At 36.5% G+C, this 24,779-nt stretch overlaps 2 protein-coding genes across 2 annotated transcripts; one reads left to right on the top strand and one right to left on the bottom strand.

The window, feature by feature from the left end:
* Positions 1-241: 241 nt before the first annotated feature.
* LOC124439414 (G2/M phase-specific E3 ubiquitin-protein ligase-like) lies at positions 242-2,007 on the bottom strand. The gene is made up of 5 exons (XM_046989639.1): positions 1,737-2,007; positions 1,297-1,526; positions 1,029-1,162; positions 664-938; positions 242-457 (listed from the first exon to the last, which is right to left on the bottom strand). Exons 1-5 carry the CDS (start codon positions 2,005-2,007, stop codon positions 246-248), a joined length of 1,122 nt encoding a protein of 373 aa, XP_046845595.1. The 3' UTR covers positions 242-245.
* Positions 2,008-21,184: 19,177 nt separating this feature from the next.
* LOC124439413 lies at positions 21,185-21,945 on the top strand. The gene is made up of 3 exons (XM_046989638.1): positions 21,185-21,280; positions 21,368-21,642; positions 21,848-21,945. Exons 1-3 carry the CDS (start codon positions 21,201-21,203, stop codon positions 21,943-21,945), a joined length of 453 nt encoding a protein of 150 aa, XP_046845594.1. The 5' UTR covers positions 21,185-21,200.
* The last annotated feature ends 2,834 nt before the right edge of the window (positions 21,946-24,779 follow it).

The following is a 24,779-nucleotide window of genomic DNA, read 5'->3' as shown; positions in this document are numbered from 1 at the left end:
TCCAATTGGTCTGGAACAACCATGACATTTATAATTTTGACCATCCACCCCTTTATCAAGGGCTATATTATTAATTTACGACAGTAACTTCATACGTCGTTCTTGCTGAACACCTTCAGGTGAAGTCGGATCATCAATAATCTGTTATATATAAAAACATAATTGATCTATAGAATTATAGCAAAGTTACGATGGACAGATGAGAGTTATTAACGCTATAAAACTTAAATTCATTTTAGTTCGTATTATATTTGTGTCATCTGCTCCATCTCACTAATGTTACTTATATGAACTGGAATTCTCAGCAGAAGATCGCATGTTGATGTTGTGGGGCGACATTTACAATTTTCTTTGCAATCATGTACAAACGTTACGGAAAATTTTTTTGGAAAACCCAGAACTGGAATAGTCTTACATCCCGATAACCACTTCAGAAACGCTGATATGGATACGTCTCCTGTTAAAAACATTTTAAACATTTAAGACTGAAAAATGAATAAACAAACTAATCAAGGTATCCATTTTTGTTTTATACCACAACTTCAGATTAGAAAACATCACTTCAATAAATTTTACGCGTTATTTGATACTTTCAAAAAATTCCATCGTAAATACAATAATACAATTTGGCACCCAATTTACAACATATATATTCAAACTAACCTTCAGTATCTAGGGTTTGCACATAGTCGCAAAATATCTTGTACACGTCAACCTCCTTTTCCTTGTGAATCTGCGAACTGCTGAATGTTGGAATAATTTCATTGAGGAAAGTATCAGCAGAAAGTTTAAACGAATCGTTATAAGGATCGAACAATGGCTTCCACAACTCTGGATTTTCTATCATATAATTTATAAGACCACAACTGCTGAGGCCTTCAAGCAATTGCATAATTTGAGGAAGAACTGATGAAAAGTGGCCCATTACGCAAATTGACCTTTAAAAATAGAAATAAATCTTAGACTTTATAAACCAGCAGCACAAGAATAGTTTTTTTAATCTCCATTAACTTTCAAAATGTACTTACTGAGCAATTTTGGAAACAGTATGCACTGTCTCTTTATGTGGTACACCAGTGTATCCAGCCTCTGATAGCATTTCAATCATATCATCGCTGACAAGTATCTCCCTCAACATTTCATCGTCACAAGCTTGCTTTATCTTTGAAAAGGAGAAGTGTAAAGTAATCATTACTGACATCAGAGAATATAATAAAAATAGACTTATTTCAAAATCATGCCACAGCAAGGAGTAATAATCAAGCATATGGTAATCTCCATCTTGTTGCGGCATACCTTTTTAACAGCTTTTTTGTACTTGGAGTCGGGCATTCCTTCTGTTGTGAGTGCCTGTTTGGTGATGTACTTGTAAACATCTGGACTTATAAAAGATGAAGCTGGTCCTCCTTGAAGTAATGACATCACCATGACCTGCGCCAGCAGAAAGTCTCCATTCATGATGGCGACAGTTGAATTAATAGGTTTTCCATTACAGAACAGTCTTCTTTCCATATGCTCCAACATTTCTGATGAAAGAATTAACATCTAATCATATTTTTTCAATTGTCCCCATCCTATATTTAAACCAAACTTGTCAACATTGATTGATGCATGATAGACAAATTATGGGAAATAAGCTGCAAAGGGAATTGAAGTGTAGCAGAACAATATATTTATTTTAAATCAACAGGGTGCTCATATTAACCCTAGAAACATATGTCTTACAATATTAGTACCTGAAAAAAACTCTCTCTTTGGCCCCCCGTCATCAATTGCACACTCTCCAACAAACACTATCTTTACACTGTCAGTTGGTGACACTTTACCACTTGATCTATACTCAATGAAGTCACACCATATATTTTTTCTACAAACATTTAATCTTACTGCCTTTGGTGACAATGTTACAGCTTTAATATCCAATAACTTATCTTTCACATTTGTAGTGTTATCTTGGTTTATCACCACATAAGGATTTTCTTCGGGAATGTTCTTTTCACTATCCATTTTGAGATTGAAGTGCTCCCACCCATATGTCACAACATATATCTGCATGCTCTGCTATTTCATCTATTGAAAAGTATTGTTGACATGTTGGGCACTCACATTTGAGCTCCTTGCTACGTGATACATAGTTACTTGCACTTTGGGAGTTATATATGGGAGGTGTATTCATTGGGAGATTTGTAGCAATATGCAAGCTAGTTGATGGCTCACATGGACTTGAAGATGGACAAGGTGAGAGTTCAATTCAATTGTATCATCAGTTTCTAAAACATCTCATCAGAAAGATCTGCGATTGTCTCTGGTTCACTATCATCACAACTTCTTTTTAATTTTGAAATCTCTGTGTACATATATGCAGATTTTAGTGCAATGAAAAGTGTTAAGCGATTATAATTCTTCCCTATATCTTCCCTGTATTCGCTTAACACAAACTCTTTTCAGTTCCCGGCAAATTTGTGATTTCCTTCCCGTTTACATTCAAAGGACGTGCTCCAACTCGCCATGGATGTTATTGTCGTGGTTAGCATGTTTTCTAACTGCTTTTCTAAGATTTCTCTCTTTTTTCGCACTTGCAAAACTTTTACAGGAGAGTTTTACCCCGACATCTTTCAAATTTCCGTCATTATCGACCTTCATGTAACCAATATTTATGCTTACTTCATGCTCCTTATCTTTTCCTTTACCAGAATTTGCTTTGAGTTTCTTGGTCTTTGGCTCGAGTCTGCTGCGCCTATCGCTTTCCTTCTGGCGCTTGAAATCGTAAAAACTTAACGTTTTAGGCGGCTGGGTTGTACCAGTAAGGGTACCGCTAGCACATAATACTGAGATCCCACTAGTTATAGAATTCGACGTAGAACATGTGTTTGCAGATTCTTCAAGTTTTTCGCGCATCGGTGCGAAGGAGTTGCCACATTTATAACAGTAATTCGCATTTTCCACACTTTCTATACCACAGTTTGAACAAAACATTTTTTTTGCTATCCATCAAGCAATATATTGAATATAATTTATAATAAGTCTGGTTTTTCGTGGAACAAATTTAAACAAGCGCCATTTTGCAAAATATCACAACAATGTTTCCACTTCACAAAAAGAATTTCCAGTATTTCATATTTTACTTGCGTTGTGATTATATTTACTTGTGTTGTGATTATATTTACTTGCGTTGTGATTATTTTACTTGCGTTGTGATTATATTTACTTGTGTTGTGACTATATTTAATTGTGTTGTGACTTTATTTACTTGCGTTGTGATTATTTTACTTGTGTTGTGATTTTATTTACTTGCGTTGTGACTTTATTTACTTGCGTTGTGATTATTTTACTTGTGTTGTGATTACATTTACTTGTGTTGTGACTTTTTTTAAGTGATGGCCCTTATGGGCCACCGTACATTCCTCCAGGTCTTCTAGAACTCAATGGGTTTGGTTTGACATGATCTAACAACGCCAGCGGTGAAATAATAGTCCAGTTCAATGGTCGGTCAGTGTACAGTCCTTCCTCCGCGAAGCTGGAGTGGCAAGAGATCAATCAAACCATGTCTATGACTTCATGACATTTGAACGAGAACGATTTTTCTTTGCATGTTTGATGCATGCGAGACTTTGCATACAGTGATATGTAGCTTAAAAAATGGCGTATTCTCTATTTAAAGTAAGGGTTACATAAAGAAGAGCGCCATGACCGCTCCAACGTCTGCGGGAGAACGGCTCATTGACTATTTCGTTGTTTGCGGACTTGACAATGTGTCCGGCTTGGAACCCGACCAGCTATTAGGTATGATACTTTACGACGGTTTTCTCTAAAACGGTCGAAGTTAGAGTCATTTTAACACGTGTGTGTGTGTGATAATCTTATTTAACATTTGAAATGAGAATGCTACTTTGTAGTTATTGTATAGAAAACGTATCGCTGCCGACCAAAAATTGTCAACATGTTGAAATGTGCGACTTGAACAGCTGTGCACATAGATTGACGAGTTTACGTATTTCCGTATACAAATTCTTGTAATCAAAGTTCATTACAGTTTTGTTTAATGACTGACTAATCATTCGAGAGGTTTTTATTTCAATTTAAACTTACCCCTTCAAAGCAACAATTTATTGCGTTTTGACACGCGATGTTTATCGTATCTTTTACTTGCTTAGGCTAAGATTATGAATTCATGATAAAGATCGCGCTCTTTGATGCGACGTTGCTCGCTGCGACTTCGTGCTGACATTCACAAATGCGCGAATGAAAGTCTTTTATACAATTTTTGTTTACGAAGGGTTGTTAATTAACAAATGGTGTTTGTTGTTGGTTGCATGGATTGTGAAATTTGATGGTGATTTTTTGCATGTTGTGTCGATCTCATATTACTGTTGTTTCATTATTACCATTTGTAATATGTGAAGGTTGAAGATGTTAAGTTTACATTTTATGTATTCCAAGATTATTATGTGCAAGCTATTTATATCAGATTGTGTTCGGACAACAGCCAATTCAATTTCAAGATGCATTGGTTGCCAAGCACTCTTCACAGTTTGACAGCACGATGTTCCATATAATGGTTTAGGTAAAGGCTAAGGTTAGGGTTGGGAGCTATGGTCAAAGTTAGGCTTACAATTAAATTAGGGGTTGAATAGGGGCTGAGTTGTTTGGACCAAGTTATTGAATACAGTTGAATACAGTAATTGACTACTTTCAGGTTATTACAGTGGCTGTTTTGAGATCCAAGCTGTTGAAGTTATTGTAGTCATTGAAGTTGTTGTACTCATTTTTTTTAACATCTTATATGTAAAATATTATAACATTTAATTTCTCCTTCATACTTGATGTAGTTGCTTTGTTTAAAGCATATATGATTTTTGCCAATTTTTTGTGTTGACAGGTGTGGTTATTTGAGATTTTTTGTTTTGACAATTGGATGCATTAAGTATTCTCATTGGAAATTGACTGTTAAAATATTCTGACTGTTGGGACACTTATTCATTTATTTGATGATACAAGTTTTGCCTACATAATTTAATTCAATTACCTTCATCATCATCATCATCAGCCGTTCACGCCACTGCTGGCAGATGGCCTCCACAACTTCTTTTTCGATTCGGTCTTTAGCTCTCCTCATCAGGTCTTTCGGTTTCCTCTTAGATCTCGCTCTCCATCTTCTCTTTGGCTTTCTCTTCCTCTGGTGCAGTTTCTTGGGTACCATTCTGTTGTCAATTTGGCCCATCTGTTGTTTTCCATTCTTGCCACATGGCCTGCCCATCTGCCTTTCATTTCTTTTGCTGTTTGGATGACATCTTTCACCCTGGTTCTCTCTCTCTGATTACTTCATTCCTGATCTTGTCTTTTAGCCTGATATTTAGTATGCTCCTCTCCATGCTCCTTTGTTGTGACTGCCAGCTTCTTGATTGGTGTTTTGTAAGCCCATGTTTCTGCTCCGTATGTCATAGATGGTAAAATGACAGTGTCCATTATTTTCCTCTTCAAACTGTTTGGGATGTTCTTCTCCTTTAGAAAGTGACTGCATTGCCCGAATCTTCTCCATCCGACATTGATTCTTTGATTGACCTCAACACTGATTTCATTTCTTGCTGTTAACATTTTTCCAAGGTATTTGTACTCATCCAACTCCTCCAACTTCTCTCCGTCAACTGTGATCCCTCTTCTTTGCTTCCTCCTTGCGATGTCATTGCACATGATCTTGGTTTTTTTCTTATTCATTTTCATACCATCTTTCTTTCCTTCTTCATTCAGTTTCGTCAAAAGTTCTTGGAGATCTTCCTCTTTGTTTGCAAACAAGATGATGTCATCTACGAATCTTAAGTTGTTCATTACTCTTCCGTTGATGTTGATGGCTTTTTCCAATGATATTCTTTTGAAGATCTCTTCAATGGCAGCAGTGAACATGATAGGTGACAGTGTATCTCTTAGCGGACACCTTTCTTTATCTTGATCTTTTCGCTCAGTTTTCTGTTCTTATTTGTGCTGTGCCTTCTCTTATGTTTCCTTTATGCTGTTTATGATCTTTCCTGGTACTCCGTGTTTCGCAAGTGATTGGAATACTGGGCATGCTTGATGGAATCGGAATGCCTTTCGTAATCTACAAATGCCATGAACAGTGGTTGTTGGTACTCGTTGGTTTTCTCAATTTGTCCTGTAGCATGCAGGTGGTCTGCAGTGGAGAATCCTCCTGTGCTTGCTCCGGGGTTGATGTTCATCCAGAGTGCCACTGATTCTGTTCTTGATGATTTTCATGAACAACTTGTAGATGTGGGATAGCAAACTGATGGGGCGGTAGTTTGCAAGATCTTTCTTGTCTCCCTTCTTGAAGAGTAGAATAATGATGGCGTTCTTCCCTCTTTTCCGTCTCAATTTGTTGTAAAGATGCTGAAGTTTTCCATTAGGATGTCACCTCATCTATCATCTCTATCACACAAGATCTTCACCGGGTGATTTTCCGTTTTTCATCTGATGGATTGCCTTCTCCACTTCACATTTCATGATTACTGGAGTCTCTTCTGCTGGTCTCAACTGAATGTTTGGGAGTGATCTTCGTACAGTGCCTGATAGAATGCTGCATCTCGAGGATTCTTTTCTGTCTGTTATTACCTTTCCATCCTTCTAGTGCTTGAATCAGAGCCTTCTTTCCATCTCCTGTTGTGCTCTTTTCAACCCTTTGCCACTTTCAACTGCTTCTCTATTCTCTTGGTGTTTGCTTGTCTCAGATTTTGTCTTGTTTTCTTCCTGATTGTCTTGCACAGTTCAACATAACCTTTGCCGACTCCCGACTTAACACATAATTTAATGTAAAGAAATACATATTATTATTACATCTAAAACAATTATTTATTTGTTAAATCATTTTTATGCTAAATGAACTTTCCTTCTTTCCTCAACATTCTCCTGCAGTCAAACAATGACATTAACATTGGTTTACTTTCATAGCTAGAAATGGGAAAAATATGACCTGTTGGGCCCGGAAGAGTGAACTTTTTCTTCCCAATTATTTTGACTGATGTTTTATGTTTTAATAATACTAGAAAGCAACTTAACAAGTTTATTTGAAGTAAAGGGCAACTCAACTGAGCAAGCCATATGCAGTGTCAACAATTTTTGCTCAAACAGCTAAAAGATTTTCCATTTTGTGTTTCTTCATGTTGCAATATTGCAAAATGTCAAAGTGTTTATATCCTTGCATTTCATAAATTCAAGTATTTCTTTGGTTTCTTTTGGGTGATTCACATCACGTTCCACCTTGAAGGTCTTATCGGGCAAAGACATTAGCTCATTATCCTGATCATGTCCCCTGGAATCCATTTGATGAACATGCAGTTTGCATGGTATGATTTTGCTTGGTTGGAAACAACAATTTTTCAAAAAGAAACCTTGTTACTTTGCTGAAGGGGGACTGAGCTTGAGAAGCTGAGGTCTGAGCAAGGGAAGCATTTAGCCATTATATTGTTTATTAAACGAGACTCTGTTTTGTAAATTGTTGTGACTCTAGCAACATCTGTGTGTGTCATAAGGGAGAAAGTTTTCTTCAAACCTATGCGTCACGTGTGCATGCATTGTGAAACTTCACCACTTAAACTTAAGACTTTGTTATAAGTTTGAGCATTGATGTCAGAAAGCAGTAACATAACGAATCTGTAAGATTAGGAAGCTGTATTACGTACGTTGTAACGTTAGAGCGTTGTATCTTGCATTGAAAGCCGTAAAACTTGTAATCTGTTTCGTGAAAATCTTCAACGCGAGAAAGTTGTAACGTTTGAATCGAAATCGTAATGTTGGGAAGGCGTAACTTAAGGAAGGCATCACATTAGAAAGTCGTAACTTTCGAAACCTCTGACATTAGAAAATCGTTGCTTTTAGAAGGCGTAACTCCTGAAAGTAGTTGAAATTTATCGACGTCTAACATTCAAATTTCGGTTTCAAAGAAAAACAAGCATGAAACATTTAATATATTTTATGGCCCATGAATTGATTTAAGCATTTTTGCAGGGGGCTTAAATTGTCATAAACGTACCAAGTTTCATAATTTTTGTTATACTTCAAGTGACAGCGCCTTTATTTATTTATTTTGTTGAAAAATTCTCTAGTTTCAATTCTTCGAAATTTCTCATCTTAATTATCACCTTTACTTTAGAATCCTTTCGATACGAGAAATCGTCGGATTTGAGGTACTTTATACGATATATTGAATTTAAGTTTTATAGCGTTAATAACTCTTATCTGTCCATCGTAACTTTGCTATAATTCTATGGATAAATTATGTTTTTATATATAACAGATTATTGATGATCCTACTTCACCTGAAGGTGTTCAGCAAGAACGACGTATGAAGTTACTGTCGTTAATTAATAATATAGCCCTTGATAAAGGGTGGATGGTCAAAATTATAAATGTCATGGTTGTTCCAGACCAATTGGAATGAGTATGATCAATGAATTCTTGACTTGTTATTTCCTAATAACTCAAATATATTTATTTTCAAATTTCTTAGCTTAATAAATGTTATCTTTGTAGAAACTATTATAACAAAGTACATAATCCCTTTTTTCCGTGAAGCCCATGGATGCGTTCGTTCATGATGAAAGAGTCATATTGTATAAGGGCTCTCGTTCATCACGAGAGAGTTATGAAAGTTACGTTGTAAAGGTAATAAGTAAAAAGTATAAACATGCTTAGTGTTTGTTTAAGTTATAGTTCAAAAGGCAGAAGTTGTTTGAACCTTTGAAGTATCCTTGGACGTTCTAGTTTTTTTTATGAGAAGAATTCTTGTAAAGAAAAAGATAAATTTTGAAAACCAAAGAATCCCGTTTTCGGTCCATGCCTCCAGATACCCCGAAATAGTTGAGCACTAGAGCGTCGCATGTTAACTAAGGAAACCACATAATCCTTGTTTGTTTTCCATGAAACATATGGATGGTTTGCTCGTGATACATGAGAAACAGTAAATGGGAGATTAAATCAGAAGATATAAACCGATAAAATTGGTATAAAACTTGTTTAAGGTTGTCTTTAATTATAAGTGTCAGAAAAAGACAGGGTCGTAAGAAGTTAATTGAAACATTGCTTGGTTTGTTTTATGAGAAGAAAACAAAAAGATAAAATTCGAAATCAAAAAACCCCGTTTTCGGTCCATGCTTCCCAATACCTTCTTAAGCGCAAGGCACTAGAACGCCGCATGTTAACGTTTCGGTAGGAGATTTCGGCCCTCCACGCTATCCTACAGGAGATGCCAATAGCAAGCTTCCGCCCATCTGACCGGATACGCGGGGAGGTGGTCGCCACCACCGAAGTGAGGGCCCTTAAGCCACTGCATACTATATCGCACTCAGCTTCCACTGCTACTTGAAATCTACTATATGAAGTTTTAGCTTTATATATATATACCAAAATTTAAAGGCCTACGAAAGTTGTGGGATGATTGTTATCGTTACTGCGCATGCCCAGATAGTTTCTTCGATAATTTGCGACTAAGTGAGTTAATTGACACAAATGTAGTGCAAGTACATATAGATGGTCGTTGTCATGACTATGAACAATTACTCGAGTGGACTGCGCATGCTCGAGCACATGCGCAGACGATTTCTCTATTGAATTGTTACTAAGCCTGCTATTTACTTCAAAATTGGTGCTAGTAGATGCAGTTGGTCGTTGCCATGACCACGAACTTAAGTAGCTGGTCAAGTTCATTGCGCATGCTCAATAAGACTGCGCATGCGCAGATGATTTCTCTTAAAACGAGTGACTGAGCGAGCTAATTACTTCAAAATCGGTACTAGTACATCCAGTTGGTCGTTACCATGAGCTTGGAGAGTTTGTGGAGTTGACAACGCATGCTCAGATTCTCAATTAATTTGTGACAGAGCGAGCTCTGAAATTGGTGCTTGTACATGCGCTGAGCAAGTTTTTCATTATATTTTTGGCATGCTTTTTGTCTACTTAAGCTTGTTTTTACAAATGCATGTGAAACTCATCAACACTTTGTTACGGCACTCGTAATATCCGTGACAACGTTAAAAATGTTTTTTATTTTTCTCTACAACTTTATACCTGCATATTGCATGTCATATCAAGCTTTCCTTTGATTTGACGGGAAATGGTTTTATTCACTCTTACATCTTCTGCCTTTATAATTAGTCGATCTGTATTTCTAAACTAATATTTACAAATGCCTCAAGAGAATCTTTTATTTTATTGGCTCTCTTCTACAAATACAATACCATGTCCGACTATTTGATTGCACGAATTTTATAATTTGATCACTTTTTTGACACATGTGTTTACCATGGGAAAGTTGGATAGTTTAAGACAACCTTAAACAAGTTTATACCAATTTTATCGGTTTATATCTTTCTGATTTAACTCTCCCATTTACTGTTTCTCATGTATCACGAGCAAACCATCCATATGTTTTCTGGAAAACAAACAAGGATTATGTGGTTCCCAGTTAACATGCGACGCTCTAGTGCCAACTATCTTGGGGTATCTGGGCATGGACCGAAAACAGGTTCTTTGGTTTCAAAATTTATCTTTCTTCTAAAATTCTTCTCATAAAAAAACTAGAACGTCCAAGGATACTTCAAAGGTTCAAACAACTTCTGCCTTTTTGAACTATAACTTAAACAAACACTAAGCATGTTTATACGTTTTTTACTTATTACCTTTACAACGTAACTTTCTCATGCTCTCGTGATGAACAAGAGCCTCTACCTAATGACTCTTTCATCATGAACGAACGCATCCATGGGCTTCACGGAAAAAGGATTATGTACTTTGTTATAATAGTTTCTACAAAGATAACATTTATTAAGCTAAAATTTGAAAATAAATATATTTGAGTTATTAGGAAATAACAGTCAAGAATTCATTGATCATACTCATTCAATTGGTCTGGAACAACCATGACATTTATAATTTCGTCCATCAACCTTTATGAAGATATATTGTGATTAACGACAGTAACTTCATACGTCGTTCTTGCTGAACACCTTCAGGTGAAGTAGGATCATCAATAATCTGTTATATATAAAAACATAATTTATCCATAGAATTATAGCAAAGTTACGATGGACAGATGAGAGTTATTAACGCTATAAAACTTAAATTCAATATATCGTATAAAGTACCTCAAATCCGACGATTTCTCGTATCGAAAGGATTCTAAAGTAAAGGTGATAATTAAGATGAAATTTCGAAGAATTGAAACTAGAATTTTTCAACAAAAATGTTGAAAATACCTGTACTACCACAAGATTCTTCAATGTCTATGCTCTAAAATAATAGTCATAAAACGACAATTTCAAAAGCATAAAAACTAAGTATTTGTAACATTGGTGAATGATACAGGATGAACATGAAACCTTCTCAGAAGACGATGGAACGAGACCATAACCATTTGATGTGAACTTCTTCTTAACGTTTGCGTAATCGTTAGCATACCATGAAAACTAACTTCTTGTTTAGGACGCTTTACTATCAACCTCCTCAACGTCTTCAGGACAATTAACGTCTACTGAACTAGTGTCACAAAGCTCAATGACGATGACCAACCATAGCCATACCTAACATGTTACCACAAAGATCTTTCTTGGGTAGATCAAGGCTTTAGGAACTTCAGACAAGGGTTTCGTTGAGCTGAGAACTAAAAGACAATGGATAGATGATGAAGTGGAGAACAAGAATAGAGGTTAAAGAGGCACACTACGTATGCTCATTGGTGTTTCACAAGAGTATATTACAGGATAACTATGGATCCAACTGTCTAAATAACTACGTACATTTAAGCAATCCAAATTTCCATGGTAAACACATGTGTCAAAAAGTGATCAAATTACAAAATTCATGCAAATCATAGTCGGACATGGTATTGTATTGTAGAAAAGCCAATAAAATAAAAAGATTCTCTTGGCATTTGTAAATATTAGTTTAGAAATACAGATCGACTAATTATAAAGGCAGAAGATGTAAGAGTGAATAAAACCATTTTCCGTCAAATCAAAGGAAAGCTTGGATATGACATGCAATATGCAGGTATATAGTTGTAGGAAAAGAAAACATTTTAACGTTGTCACGGATATTACGAGTGCCGTAACAAAGTGTTGACGAGTTTCACATGCATTGTAAAACAAGCTTAAGTAGACAAAAGCATGCCAAAATATATGATGGAAAACTTGCTCAGCGCATCTACAAGCACCAATTTCAGAGCTCGCTCTGTCACAAATTAATTGAGAATCTGAGCATGCATTATCAACTCCACAAACTCTCAAGCTCATGGTAATTAATTAATTAATTAATTAATTATGTGGACTCCGTCGATTTCGACATATGAGGGTTCCACAAGTGGAACATCCTGGTTACAAGTATAAGAGGCAGCTGACCAGACTACAATCACTCATACCTTTCACGCAACTACAACGCTGATATCAGCGTGACATTTGTGACAAGGCTGCAACATTGCAGATGCAGATACAGTCCATCCGAGGACATAATTTCCTCTACCAAATTTCCCTCACATGGCTTTGGTCAGCCGGCTGGGTTTACAGACACATTGCCAGATGTGCCTGAGCCAGGATTGAACCGCGCCGTCTGGCTTGCAACTCACGCAATTAACCATTCAGCCACCCCCCCGTCCCAACGGTAACGACCAATGGTAACGTCCCGGTAACGACCAACTGGATGTACTAGTACCGATTTTGGGTAATTAGCTCGCTCAGTCACACGTTTTAAGACAAATCATCTGCGCATGCGCAAACTTAGAGCATGCGCAATCAACGACCAGCTACCCAAGTTCGTGGTCATGGCAACGACCAACTGCATCTACTAGCACCAATTTTGAAGTAAATAGCGCTTAGTAACAATTTAATGAAATCGTCTGCGCATGCGCTCAGTATGCGCAGTCCACTCAGTAATTGTTCATAGTCATGACAACGACCAACTATATGTACTTGCTGCATTTGTGTCAATTAACTCCTTAGTCGCAAATTATCGAAGAAACTATCTGGGCATGCGCAGTAACGATAACAATCCCACAACTTAGGCCTTTAAATTTTGGTATATATATATATGCTAAAACTTCATATAGTAGATGTCAAGTAGCAGTGGAAGCTGGGTGCGATATAGTATGCAGTGGCTTAGGGGCCCTCACTTCGGTGGTGGCGACCGCACTCTCCCTGCGTACCCTGAGCAAAGCCTATCGCAGGTGATCTCAGGGTCTGATGGGCGGAAGCTTGCTATTGGCATCTCCCAAGTAGGATAGCGTGGAGGGCGAAATCTCCTACCGAAACGTTAACATGCGGCGTTCTAGTGCCTTGCGCTTAAGAAGGTATCGGGAAGCATGGACCGAAAACGGGGTTTTTTGCTTTCGAATTTTATCTTTTTGTTTTCTTCTTATAAAACAAACCAAGCAATGTTTCAATTAACTTCTTACGACCCTGTCTTTTCTGACACTTATAATTAAAGACAACCTTAAACAAGTTTTATACCAATTTTATCGGTTTATATCTTTCTGATTTAACTCTCCCATTTACTGTTTCTCATGTATGAGCAAACCATCCATATGTTTCATGGAAAACAAACAAGGATTATGTGGTTCCCTTAGTTAACATGCGACGCTCTAGTGCTCAACTATCTCGGGGTATCTGGAGGCATGGACCGAAAACAGGATTCTTTTCAAAATTTATCTTTTCTTTACAAGAATTCTTCTCATAAAAAACTAGAACGTCCAAGGATACTTCAAATGTTCAAACAACTTCTGCCTTTTTAAATTATAACTTAAACAAACACTAAGCATGTTTATACGTTTTTTACTTATTACCTTTTACAACGTAACTTTCTCATAACTCTCGTGATGAACGAGAGCCTCCTTATACAATGACTCTTTCATCATGAACGAACGCATCCATGGGCTTCACGGAAAAAAGGGATTATGTACTTTGTTATAATAGTTTCTACAAAGATAACATTTATTAAGCTAAGAAATTTGAAAATAAATATATTTGAGTTATTAGGAAATAACAAGTCAAGAATTCATTGATCATACTCATTCCAATTGGTCTGGAACAACCATGACATTTATAATTTTGACCATCCACCCCTTTATCAAGGGCTATATTATTAATTAACGACAGTAACTTCATACGTCGTTCTTGCTGAACACCTTCAGGTGAAGTAGGATCATCAATAATCTGTTATATATAAAAACATAATTTATCCATAGAATTATAGCAAAGTTACGATGGACAGATGAGAGTTATTAACGCTATAAAACTTAAATTCAATATATCGTATAAAGTACCTCAAATCCCGACGATTTCTCGTATCGAAAGGATTCTAAAGTAAGGTGATAATTAAGATGAGAATTTCGAAGAATTGAAACTAGAGAATTTTTCAACAAAATAAATAAATAAAGGCGCTGTCACTTGGAAGTATAACAAAAATTATGAAACTTGGTACGTTTATGACAATTTAAGCCCCCTGCAAAAATGCTTAAATCAATTCATGGGCCATAAAATATATTAAAATGTTTCATCCTTGTTTTTCTTTTGAAACCGAAATTCTGAATGTTAGACAACGATTTTCTAATGTCAGAGGTTTCGAAAGTTACGACTTTCTAATGTGATGCCTTCCTTAAGTTACGCCTTCCCAACATTACGATTTCGATTCAAACGTTACAACTTTCTCGCGTTGAAGATTTCTCACGAAACAGATTACAAGTTTTACGGCTTCTCAATGCAAGATACAACGCTCTAACGTTACAACTTTGTACGTAATATCACGGCTTCCTAATCTTACAGATTCGTTATGTTACTGCTTTCGACATCAATGCTCAAACTTATAACAAAGTCTTAAGTTTAAGTGGTGAAATTTCACAACATGCAAGTCTTAAGTTTCTCCCTTATGACACACACAGATGTTGCTAGAGTCACAACAATTTACAAAACAGAGTCTCGTTTTAAATAAACAATATAATGGCTAAATGCTTCCCTTGCTCAGACCCTCAGCTTCTCAAGCTCAGTCCCCCTTCAGCAAAGTAACAAGGTTTCTTTTATGAAAATTGGTTGTTTCCAACCAAGCAAAAATCATACCATGCAAACTGCATGTTCATCAAATGGATTCAGGGGACATGATCAGGATAATGAGCTAATGTCTTTGCCCGATAAGACCTTTCAAGGGGTGGAACGTGATGTGAATCACCTACAAAAGAAACCAAAGAAATACTTGAATTTATGAAATGCAAGGATATAAACACTCTTGACATTTTGCAATATTGCAACATGAAGAAACACAAAATGGAAAATCTTTTAGCTGTTTGAGCAAAATTGTTGACACTGCATATGGCTTGCTCAGTTGAGTTGCCCTTTACTTCAAATAAAATTGTTAAGTTATTGCTTTCTAGTACTATTAAAAAACATAAAACATCAGTCAAAAATTGGGAAGAAAAAGTTCACTCTTCCGGGCCCAACAGGTCATATTTTTCCCATTTCTAGCTATAGAAAGCAACCAATGTTAATGTCATTTTTGGGAGAATGTTGAGGAAAGAAGGAAAGTTCATTTAGCATAAAATGATTTAACAAATAAATAATTGTTTTTAGATGTAATAATAATATACTTTACATTAAATTATGTGAGTTAAGTCGGGAGTCGGCAAGGTTATGTTGAACTGTGCAAGACAATCAGGAAGAAAACAAGACAAAATCTGAGAAAAGCAAACACAAAGAGAATCAGAGAAGCAGTTGAAAGTGGCAAAGGGTTGAAAAGAGCACAACAGGAGATGGAAAGAAGGCTCTGATTCAAGCACTGAAGGAGAAGGATGGAAAGGTAATAACAGACAGAAAAAGAATCCTCGAGAGATGTGCAGAATTCTATCAGGCACTGTACGAAGATCACTCAAAACATTCAGTTGAGACCAGCAGAAGAGACTCCAGTAATCATGAAATGTGAAGTGGAGAAGGCAATCCATCAGATGAAAACGGAAAATCACCCGGTGAAGATCTTGTGGTGATAGAGATGATAAAGGCCGGAGGTGACATCCTAATGGAAAAACTTCAGCATCTTTACAACAAAGCCATTGAGACGGAAAAAGTGCCAAAGAGTGGAAGAACGCCATCATTATTCTACTCTTCAGAAGGAGACAAGAAAGATCTTGCAAACTACCGTTTTGCTATCCCACATCTACAAGTTGTTCATGAAAATCATCAAGAACAGAATCAGTGGCACTCTGGATGAACATCAACCCCAGCAAGCAGCATACAGGAAAGGATTCTCCACTGCAGACCACCTGCATGCTACAGGACAAATACTCGAGAAAACCAACGAGTACCAACAACCACTGTTCATGGCATTTGTACATTACGAAAAGGCATTCGATTCCATCAAGCATGCCCCAGTATTCCAATCACTTGCGAAACACGGTACCAGGAAAGATCATAAACAGCATAAAGGAAACATACAGAAGGCACAGCACAAATAAGAACAGAAAAGCTGAGCGAAAGATCAAGATAAAGAAAGGTGTCCGCCAAGGAGATACACTGTCACCTATCATGTTCACTGCTGCCATTGAAGAGATCTTCAAAAGAATACCATTGGAAAAGAGTAATGAACAACTTAAGATTCGCAGATGACATCATCTTGTTTGCAAACAAAGAGGAAGATCTCCAGAACTTTGAACTGAATGAAGAAGGAAAGAAAGATGGTATGAAAATGAATAAGAAAAACCAAGATCATATGCAATGACATCGCAAGGAGGAAGCAAAGAAGAGGATCACAGTTGACGGAGAGAAGTTGGAGGAGGTGGAGGTACAAATACCTTGGAAAAATGTTAACACAAAAAATGAAATCAGTGTTGAGGTCAATCAAAGAATCAATGTCGGATGGAGAAGATCAGACAATACAGTCACTAAAGGAGAACATCAAAACAGTTTGAAGAGAAAATAATGGACACTGTCATTTACCATCTATGACATGACAGAAACATGAAACAAAACACAATCAAAAAAGCTGGCAGTCACACAAAGGAGCATGGAGAGGGCATACTAAATATCAGGCTAAAAGACAAGATCAGGAATGAAGTAATCAGAGAGAGACCAGGGTGAAAGATGTCATCAAACAAAAAGAAAGGCAGATGGGCAGGCCATGTGGCAGAATGGAAAACAACAGATGGGCAAATTGACAAGAATGGTACAAAAGCACAGAGGAAGAGGAAATAAAGAGAAGATCGAAGGAACAAGAAAGACCTGGATGAGGAGAGCTAAAGACGAATCAAGTGGAAGTTGTGGAGGCCATCTGCCAGCAGTGCTGCGTGATGATGAATAATGAAATAAATTATGTAGGCAAAACTTGTATCATCAAATAAATGAATAAGTTCCCAACAGTCAGAATATTTTAACAGTCAATTTCAATGAGAATACTTAATGCATCCAATTGTCAAAACAAAAATCTCAAATAACCACACCTGTCAACACAAAAAATTGGCAAAAATCATATATGCTTTAAACAAAGCAACTACATCAAGTATGAAGGAGAAATTAAATGTTATAATATTTTACATATAAGATGTTAAAAAATGAGTACAACAACTTCAATGACTACAATACTTCAACAGCTTGGATCTCAAAACAGCCACTGTAATAACCTGAAAGTAGTCAATTACTGTATTCAACTGTATTCAATAACTTGGTCCAAACAACTCAGCCCTATTCAACCCCTAATTTAATTGTAAGCCTAACTTTGACCATAGCTCCCAACCCTAACCTTAGCCTTTACCTAAACCATTATATGGAACATCGTGCTGTCAAACTGTGAAGAGTGCTTGGCAACCAATGCATCTTGAAATTGAATTGGCTGTTGTCCGAACACAATCTGATATAAATAGCTTGCACATAATAATCTTGGAATACATAAAATGTAAACTTAACATCTTCAACCTTCACATATTACAAATGAATAATGAAACAACAGTAATATGAGATCGACACAACATGCAAAAATCACCATCAAATTTCACAATCCATGCAACCAACAACAAACACCATTTGTTAATTAACAACCCTTCGTAAACAAAATTGTATAAAAGACTTTCATTCGCGCATTTGTGAATGTCAGCACGAAGTCGCAGCGAGCAAACGTCGCATCAAAGAGCGCGATCTTTATCATGAATTCATAATCTTAGCCTAAGCAAGTAAAAAGATACGATAAACATCGCGTGTCAAAAACGCAATAAATTGTTGCTTTGAAGGGGTAAGTTTAAATTGAAATAAAAACCTCTCGAATGATTAGTCAGTCATTAAACAAAACTGTAATGAACTTTGATTACAAGAATTTGTATACGGAAATACGTAAACTCGTCAATCTATGTGCACAGCTGTTCAAGTCGCACATTTCAACATGTTGACAATTTTTGGTCGGCAGCGATACGTTTTCTATACAATAACTACAAAGTAGCATTCTCATTTCAAATGTTAAATAAGATTATCACACACACACACGTGTTAAAATGACTCTAACTTCGACCGTTTTAGAGAAAAACCGTCGTAAAGTATCATACCTAATAGCTGGTCGGGTTCCAAGCCGGACACATTGTCAGATCCGCAAACAACGAAATAGTCAATGAGCCGTTCTCCCGCAGACGTTGGAGCGGTCATGGCGCTCTTCTTTATGTAACCCTTACTTTAAATAGAGAATACGCCATTTTTTAAGCTACATATCACTGTATGCAAAGTCTCGCATGCATCAAACATGCAAAGAAAAAATCGTTCTCGTTCAAATGTCATGAAGTCATAGACATGGTTTGATTGATCTCTTGCCACTCCAGCTTCGCGGAGGAAGGACTGTACACTGACCGACCATTGAACTGGACTATTATTTCACCGCTGGCGTTGTTAGATCATGTCAAACCAAACCCATTGAGTTCTAGAAGACCTGGAGGGGAAACGTACGGTGGCCCATAAGGGCCATCACTTAAAAAAAGTCACAACACAAGTAAATGTAATCACAACACAAGTAAAATAATCACAACGCAAGTAAATAAAGTCACAACGCAAGTAAATAAAATCACAACACAAGTAAAATAATCACAACGCAAGTAAATAAAGTCACAACACAATTAAATATAGTCACAACACAAGTAAATATAATCACAACGCAAGTAAAATAATCACAACGCAAGTAAATATAATCACAACACAAGTAAATATAATCACAACGCAAGTAAAATATGAAATACTGGAAATTCTTTTTGTGAAGTGGAAACATTGTTGTGATATTTTGCAAAATGGCGCTTGTTTAAATTTGTTCCACGAAAAACCAGACTTATTATAAATTATATTCAATATATTGCTTGATGGATAGCAAAAAAAATGTTTTGTTCAAACTGTGGTATAGAAAGTGTGGAAAATGCAATTACTGTTATAAATGTGGCAACTCCTTCGCACCGATGCGCGAAAAACTTGAAGAATCTGCAAACACATGTTCTACGTCGAATTCTATAACTAGTGGGATCTCAGTATTATGTGCTAGCGGTACCCTTACTGGTACAACCCAGCCGCCTAAAACGTTAAGTTTTTACGATTTCAAGCGCCAGAAGGAAAGCGATGGGCGCAGCAGACTCGAGCCAAAGACCAAGAAACTCAAAGCAAATTCTGGTAAAGGAAAAGATAAGGAGCATGAAGTAAGCATAAATATTGGTTACATGAAGGTCGATAATGACGGAAATTTGAAAAGATGTCGGGTAAAACTCTCCCTGTAAAAGTTTGCCAAGTGCGAAAAGAGAAATCTTAGAAAAGCAGTTAGAAAACATGCTAACCACGACAATAACATCCATGGCGAGTTGGAGCACGTCCTTTTGAATGTAAACGGGAAGGAAATCACAAATTTGCCGGGAACTGAAAAAGAGTTTGTGTTAAGCGAATACAGGGAAGATATAGGGAAGAATTATAATCGCTTAACAGTTTTCATTGCACTAAAATCTGCATATATGTACACAGAGATTTCAAAATTAAAAAGAAGTTGTGATGATAGTGAACCAGAGACAATCGCAGATCTTTCTGATGAGATGTTTTTAGAAACTGATGATACAATTGGAATTGAACTCTCACCTTGTCCATCTTCAAGTCCATGTGAGCCATCAACTAGCTTGCATATGCTACAAATCTCCCAATGAATACACCTCCCATATATAACTCCCAAAGTGCAAGTAACTATGTATCCGTAGCAAGGAGCTCAAATGTGAGTGCCCAACATGTCAACAATACTTTTCAATAGATGAAATAGCAGAGCATGCAGATATATGTTGTGACATATGGGTGGGAGCACTAATCTCAAAATCTGGATAGTGAAAAGAACATTCGAAGAAAATCCTTATGTGGTGATAAACCAAGATAACACTACAAATGTGAAAGATAAGTTATTGGATATTAAAGCTGTAACATTGTCACCAAAGGCAGTAAGATTAAATGTTCATTAGAAAAAATATAGTGTGACTTCATTGAGTATAGATCAAGTGGTAAAGTGTCACCAACTGACAGTGTAAAGATAGTGTTTGTTGGAGGTGTGCAATTGATGAGGGGCCAAAGAGAGTTTTTCAGGTACTAATATTGTAAGACATATGTTTCTAGGGTTAATATGAGCACCCTGTTGATTTAAAATAATTATATTGTTCTGCTACACTTCAATTCCCTTTGCAGCTTATTTCCCATAATTTGTCTATCATGCATCAATCAATGTTGACAAGTTTGGTTTAAATATAGGATGGGACAATTGAAAAATATGATTAGATGTTAATTCTTTCATCAGAAATGTTGGAGCATATGGAAAGACTGTTCTGTAATGGAAAACCTATTAATTCAACTGTCATCATGAATGGAGACTTTCGTTTTGCTGGCGAGGTCATGGTGATGTCATTACTTCAAAGGCGGACCAGCTTCATCTTTATAAGTCCAGATGTTTACAAGTACATCACCAAACAGGCACTCACAACAGAAGGAATGCCCGACTCCAAGTACAAAAAGCTGTTAAAAGGTATGCCAACAAGATGGAGATTACCATATGCTTGATTATTACTCCTTGCTGTGGCATGATTTTGAAATAAGTCTATTTTTATTATATTCTCTGATGTCAGTAATGATTACTTTACACTTCTCCTTTTCAAAGATAAAGCAAGCTTGTGACGATGAAATGTTGAGGAGATACTTGTCAGCGATGATATGATTGAAATGCTATCAGAGGCTGGATACACTGGTGTACCACATAAAGAGACAGTGCATACTGTTTCCAAAATTGCTCAGTAAGTACATTTTGAAAGTTAATGGAGATTAAAAACTATTCTTGTGCTGCTGGTTTATAAAGTCTAAGATTTATTTCTATTTTTAAGGTCAATTTGCGTAATGGGCCACTTTTCATCAGTTCTTCCTCAAATTATGCAATTGCTTGAAGGCCTCAGCAGTTGTGGTCTTATAAATTATATGATAGAAAATCCAGAGTTGTGGAAGCCATTGTTCGATCCTTATAACGATTCGTTTAAACTTTCTGCTGATACTTTCCTCAATGAAATTATTCCAACATTCAGCAGTTCGCAGATTCACAAGGAAAAGGAGGTTGACGTGTACAAGATATTTTGCGACTATGTGCAAACCCTAGATACTGAAGGTTAGTTTGAATATATATGTTGTAAATTGGGTGCCAAATTGTATTATTGTATTTACGATGGAATTTTTTGAAAGTATCAAATAACGCGTAAAATTTATTGAAGTGATGTTTTCTAATCTGAAGTTGTGGTATAAAACAAAAATGGATACCTTGATTAGTTTGTTTATTCATTTTCAGTCTTAAATGTTTAAAATGTTTTTAACAGGAGACGTATCCATATCAGCGTTTCTGAAGTGGTTATCGGGATGTAAGACTATTCCAGTTCTGGGTTTTCCAAAAATTTTCCGTAACGTTTGTACATGATTGCAAAGAAATTGTAAATGTCACAACATCAACATGCGATCTTCTGCTGAAATTCCAGTTCATATAAGTAACATTAGTGAGATGGAGCAGATGACACAAATATAATACGAACTAAAAATGAATTTAAGTTTTATAGCGTTAATAACTCTCATCTGTCCATCGTAACTTTGCTATAATTCTATAGATAAATTATGTTTTTATATATAACAGATTATTGATGATCCGACTTCACCTGAAGGTGTTCAGCAAGAACGACGTATGAAGTTACTGTCGTAAATTAATAATATAGCCCTTAAAGGGTGGATGGTCAAAATTATAAATGTCATGGTTGTTCCAGATCAATTGGAATGAGTATGATCAATGAATTCTTGACTTGTTATATCCTAATAACTCAAATATATTTATTTTCAAATTTCTTAGCTTAATAAATGTTTTCTTTGTAGAAACTATTATAACAAAGTACATAATCCCTTTTTTCCGTGAAGCCCATGGATGCGTTCGTTCATGATGAAAGAGTCATATTGTATAAGGGCTCTCGTTCATCACGAGAGATTATGAAAGTTACGTTGTAAAAGGTAATAAGTAAAAACGTATAAACATGCTTAGTGTTTGTTTAAGTTATAGTTCAAAAAGCAGAAGTTGTTTGAACATTTGAAGTATCCTTGGAGGTTCTAGTTTTTTTTATGAGAAGAATTCTTGTAAAGAAAAAGATAAATTTTGAAAACCAAAGAATCCCGTTTTCGGTCCATGCCTCCAGATACCCCGAGATAGTTGAGCACTGGAGCGTCGCATGTTAACTAAGCGAACCACATAATCCTTGTCTGTTTTCCATGAAACATATGGATGGTTTGCTCGTGATACATGAGAAACAGTAAATGGGAGAGTTAAATCAGAAAGATATAAACCGATAAAATTGGTATAAAACTTGTTTAAGGTTGTCTTTAATTATAAGTGTCAGAAAAAGACAGGGTCGTAAGAAAGTAATTGAAACATTGCTTGGTTTGTTTTATGAGAAAACAAAAATAAAATTCGAAAGCAAAAACCCGTTTTCGGTCCATGCTTCCGATACCTTCTTAAGCGCAAGGCACTAGAACGCCGCATGTTAACGTTTCGGTAGGAGATTTCGGCCCCTCCACGCTATCCTGGGAGATGCCAATAGCAAGCTTCCGCCCATCAGACCCTGAGATCACCATCGATAGGCTTTGCTCAGGGTACGCAGGGAGAGTGCGGTCGCCACCACCGAAGTGAGGGCTCCTAAGCCACTGCATACTATATCGCACCCAGCTTCCACTGCTACTTGACATCTACAGTTTTAGCTTTATATATATATACCAAAATTTAAAGGCCTACGAAAGTTGTGGGATGATTGTTATCGTTACTGCATGCCCAGATAGTTTCTTCGATAATTTGCGACTAAGTGAGTTAATTGACACAAATGTAGTGCAAGTACATATAGTTGGTCGTTGTCATGACTATGAACAATTACTCGAGTGGACTGCGCATGCTCGAGCGCATGCGCAGACGATTTCTCTATTAAATTGTTACTAAGCATGCTATTTACTTCAAAATTGGTACTAGTAGATGCAGTTGGTCGTTGCCATGACCACGAACGGTAGCTGGTCAAGTTGATTGCGCATACTCAATAAGACTGCGCATGCGCAGATGATTTGTCTTAAAACGTGTGACTGAGCGAGCTAATTACTCCAAAATCGGTACTAGTACATCCAGTTGGTCGTTACCATGAGCTTGGAGAGTTTGTGGAGTTGACAACGCATGCTCAGATTCTCAATTAATTTGTGACAGAGCGAGCTCTGAAATTGGTGCTTGTAAGATGCTGAGCAAGTTTTCCATCATATATTTTGGCATGCTTTTTGTCTACTTAAGCTTGTTTTACAAATGCATGTCGTCAACACTTTGTTACGGCACTCGTAATATCCGTGACAACGTTAAAAATGTTTTTTATTTTCTCTAACTTTATATCTGCATATTGCATGTCATATCAAGCTTTCCTTTGATTTGACGGAAATGGTTTTTATTCACTCTTACATCTTCTGCCTTTATAATTTGTCGATCTGTATTTCTAAACTAATATTTACAAATGCCTCAAGAGAATCTTTTTATTTTATTGGCTCTCTTCTACAAATACAATACCATGTCCGACTATTTGATTGCACGAATTTTGTAATTTGATCACTTTTTTTGACACATGTGTTTACCATGGGAAAGTTGGATTGCTTAAATGTACGTAGTTATTTAGACTAGTTGGATCCATAGTTATCCTGTAATGTATACTCTTGTGAAACACCAATGAGCATACGTAGTGTGTCTTCTTTAACCTCTATTCTTGTTCTCCTTCATCATCTATCCATATTTGTTCTTTTAGTTCTCAGCTCAACGAAACCCTTGTCTGAAGTTCCTAAAGCCTTGATCTACCCAAGAAAGATCTCTGGTGGTAACATGTTAGGTATGGCTAGTGGTTGGTCATCGTCATTGAGCCTTGTGACACTAGTTCAGTAGACGTTAATTGTCCTGAAGACGTTGAGGAGGTTGCTAGTAAAGCGTCGCCTAAACCAGAAGTTAGTTTTCATGATATGCTAACGGATTACGCAAACGTTGTTAGGAAGAAGTTCACATCAAATGGTTATGGTCTCGTTCCATCGTCTTCTGAGAAGGTTTCATGTTCATCCTGTATCTTTCACCAATGTTACAAATACTTAGTTTTTTTATGCTTTTTGAAATTGTCGTTTTTATGACTATTATTTTAGAGCATAGACATTGAAGAATCTTGTGGTAGTACAGGTATTTTCAACATTTTTTTGTTGAAAAATTCTCTA

This window comes from Xenia sp. Carnegie-2017, unplaced genomic scaffold, assembly GCF_021976095.1.
Source record: "Xenia sp. Carnegie-2017 unplaced genomic scaffold, XeniaSp_v1 HiC_scaffold_19, whole genome shotgun sequence".
Classification (NCBI taxonomy): Eukaryota; Metazoa; Cnidaria; class Anthozoa; order Malacalcyonacea; family Xeniidae; genus Xenia; species Xenia sp. Carnegie-2017.
Note: the sequence above shows the minus strand (reverse complement) of the source record. Positions and strands in the feature narration are given on the sequence as shown.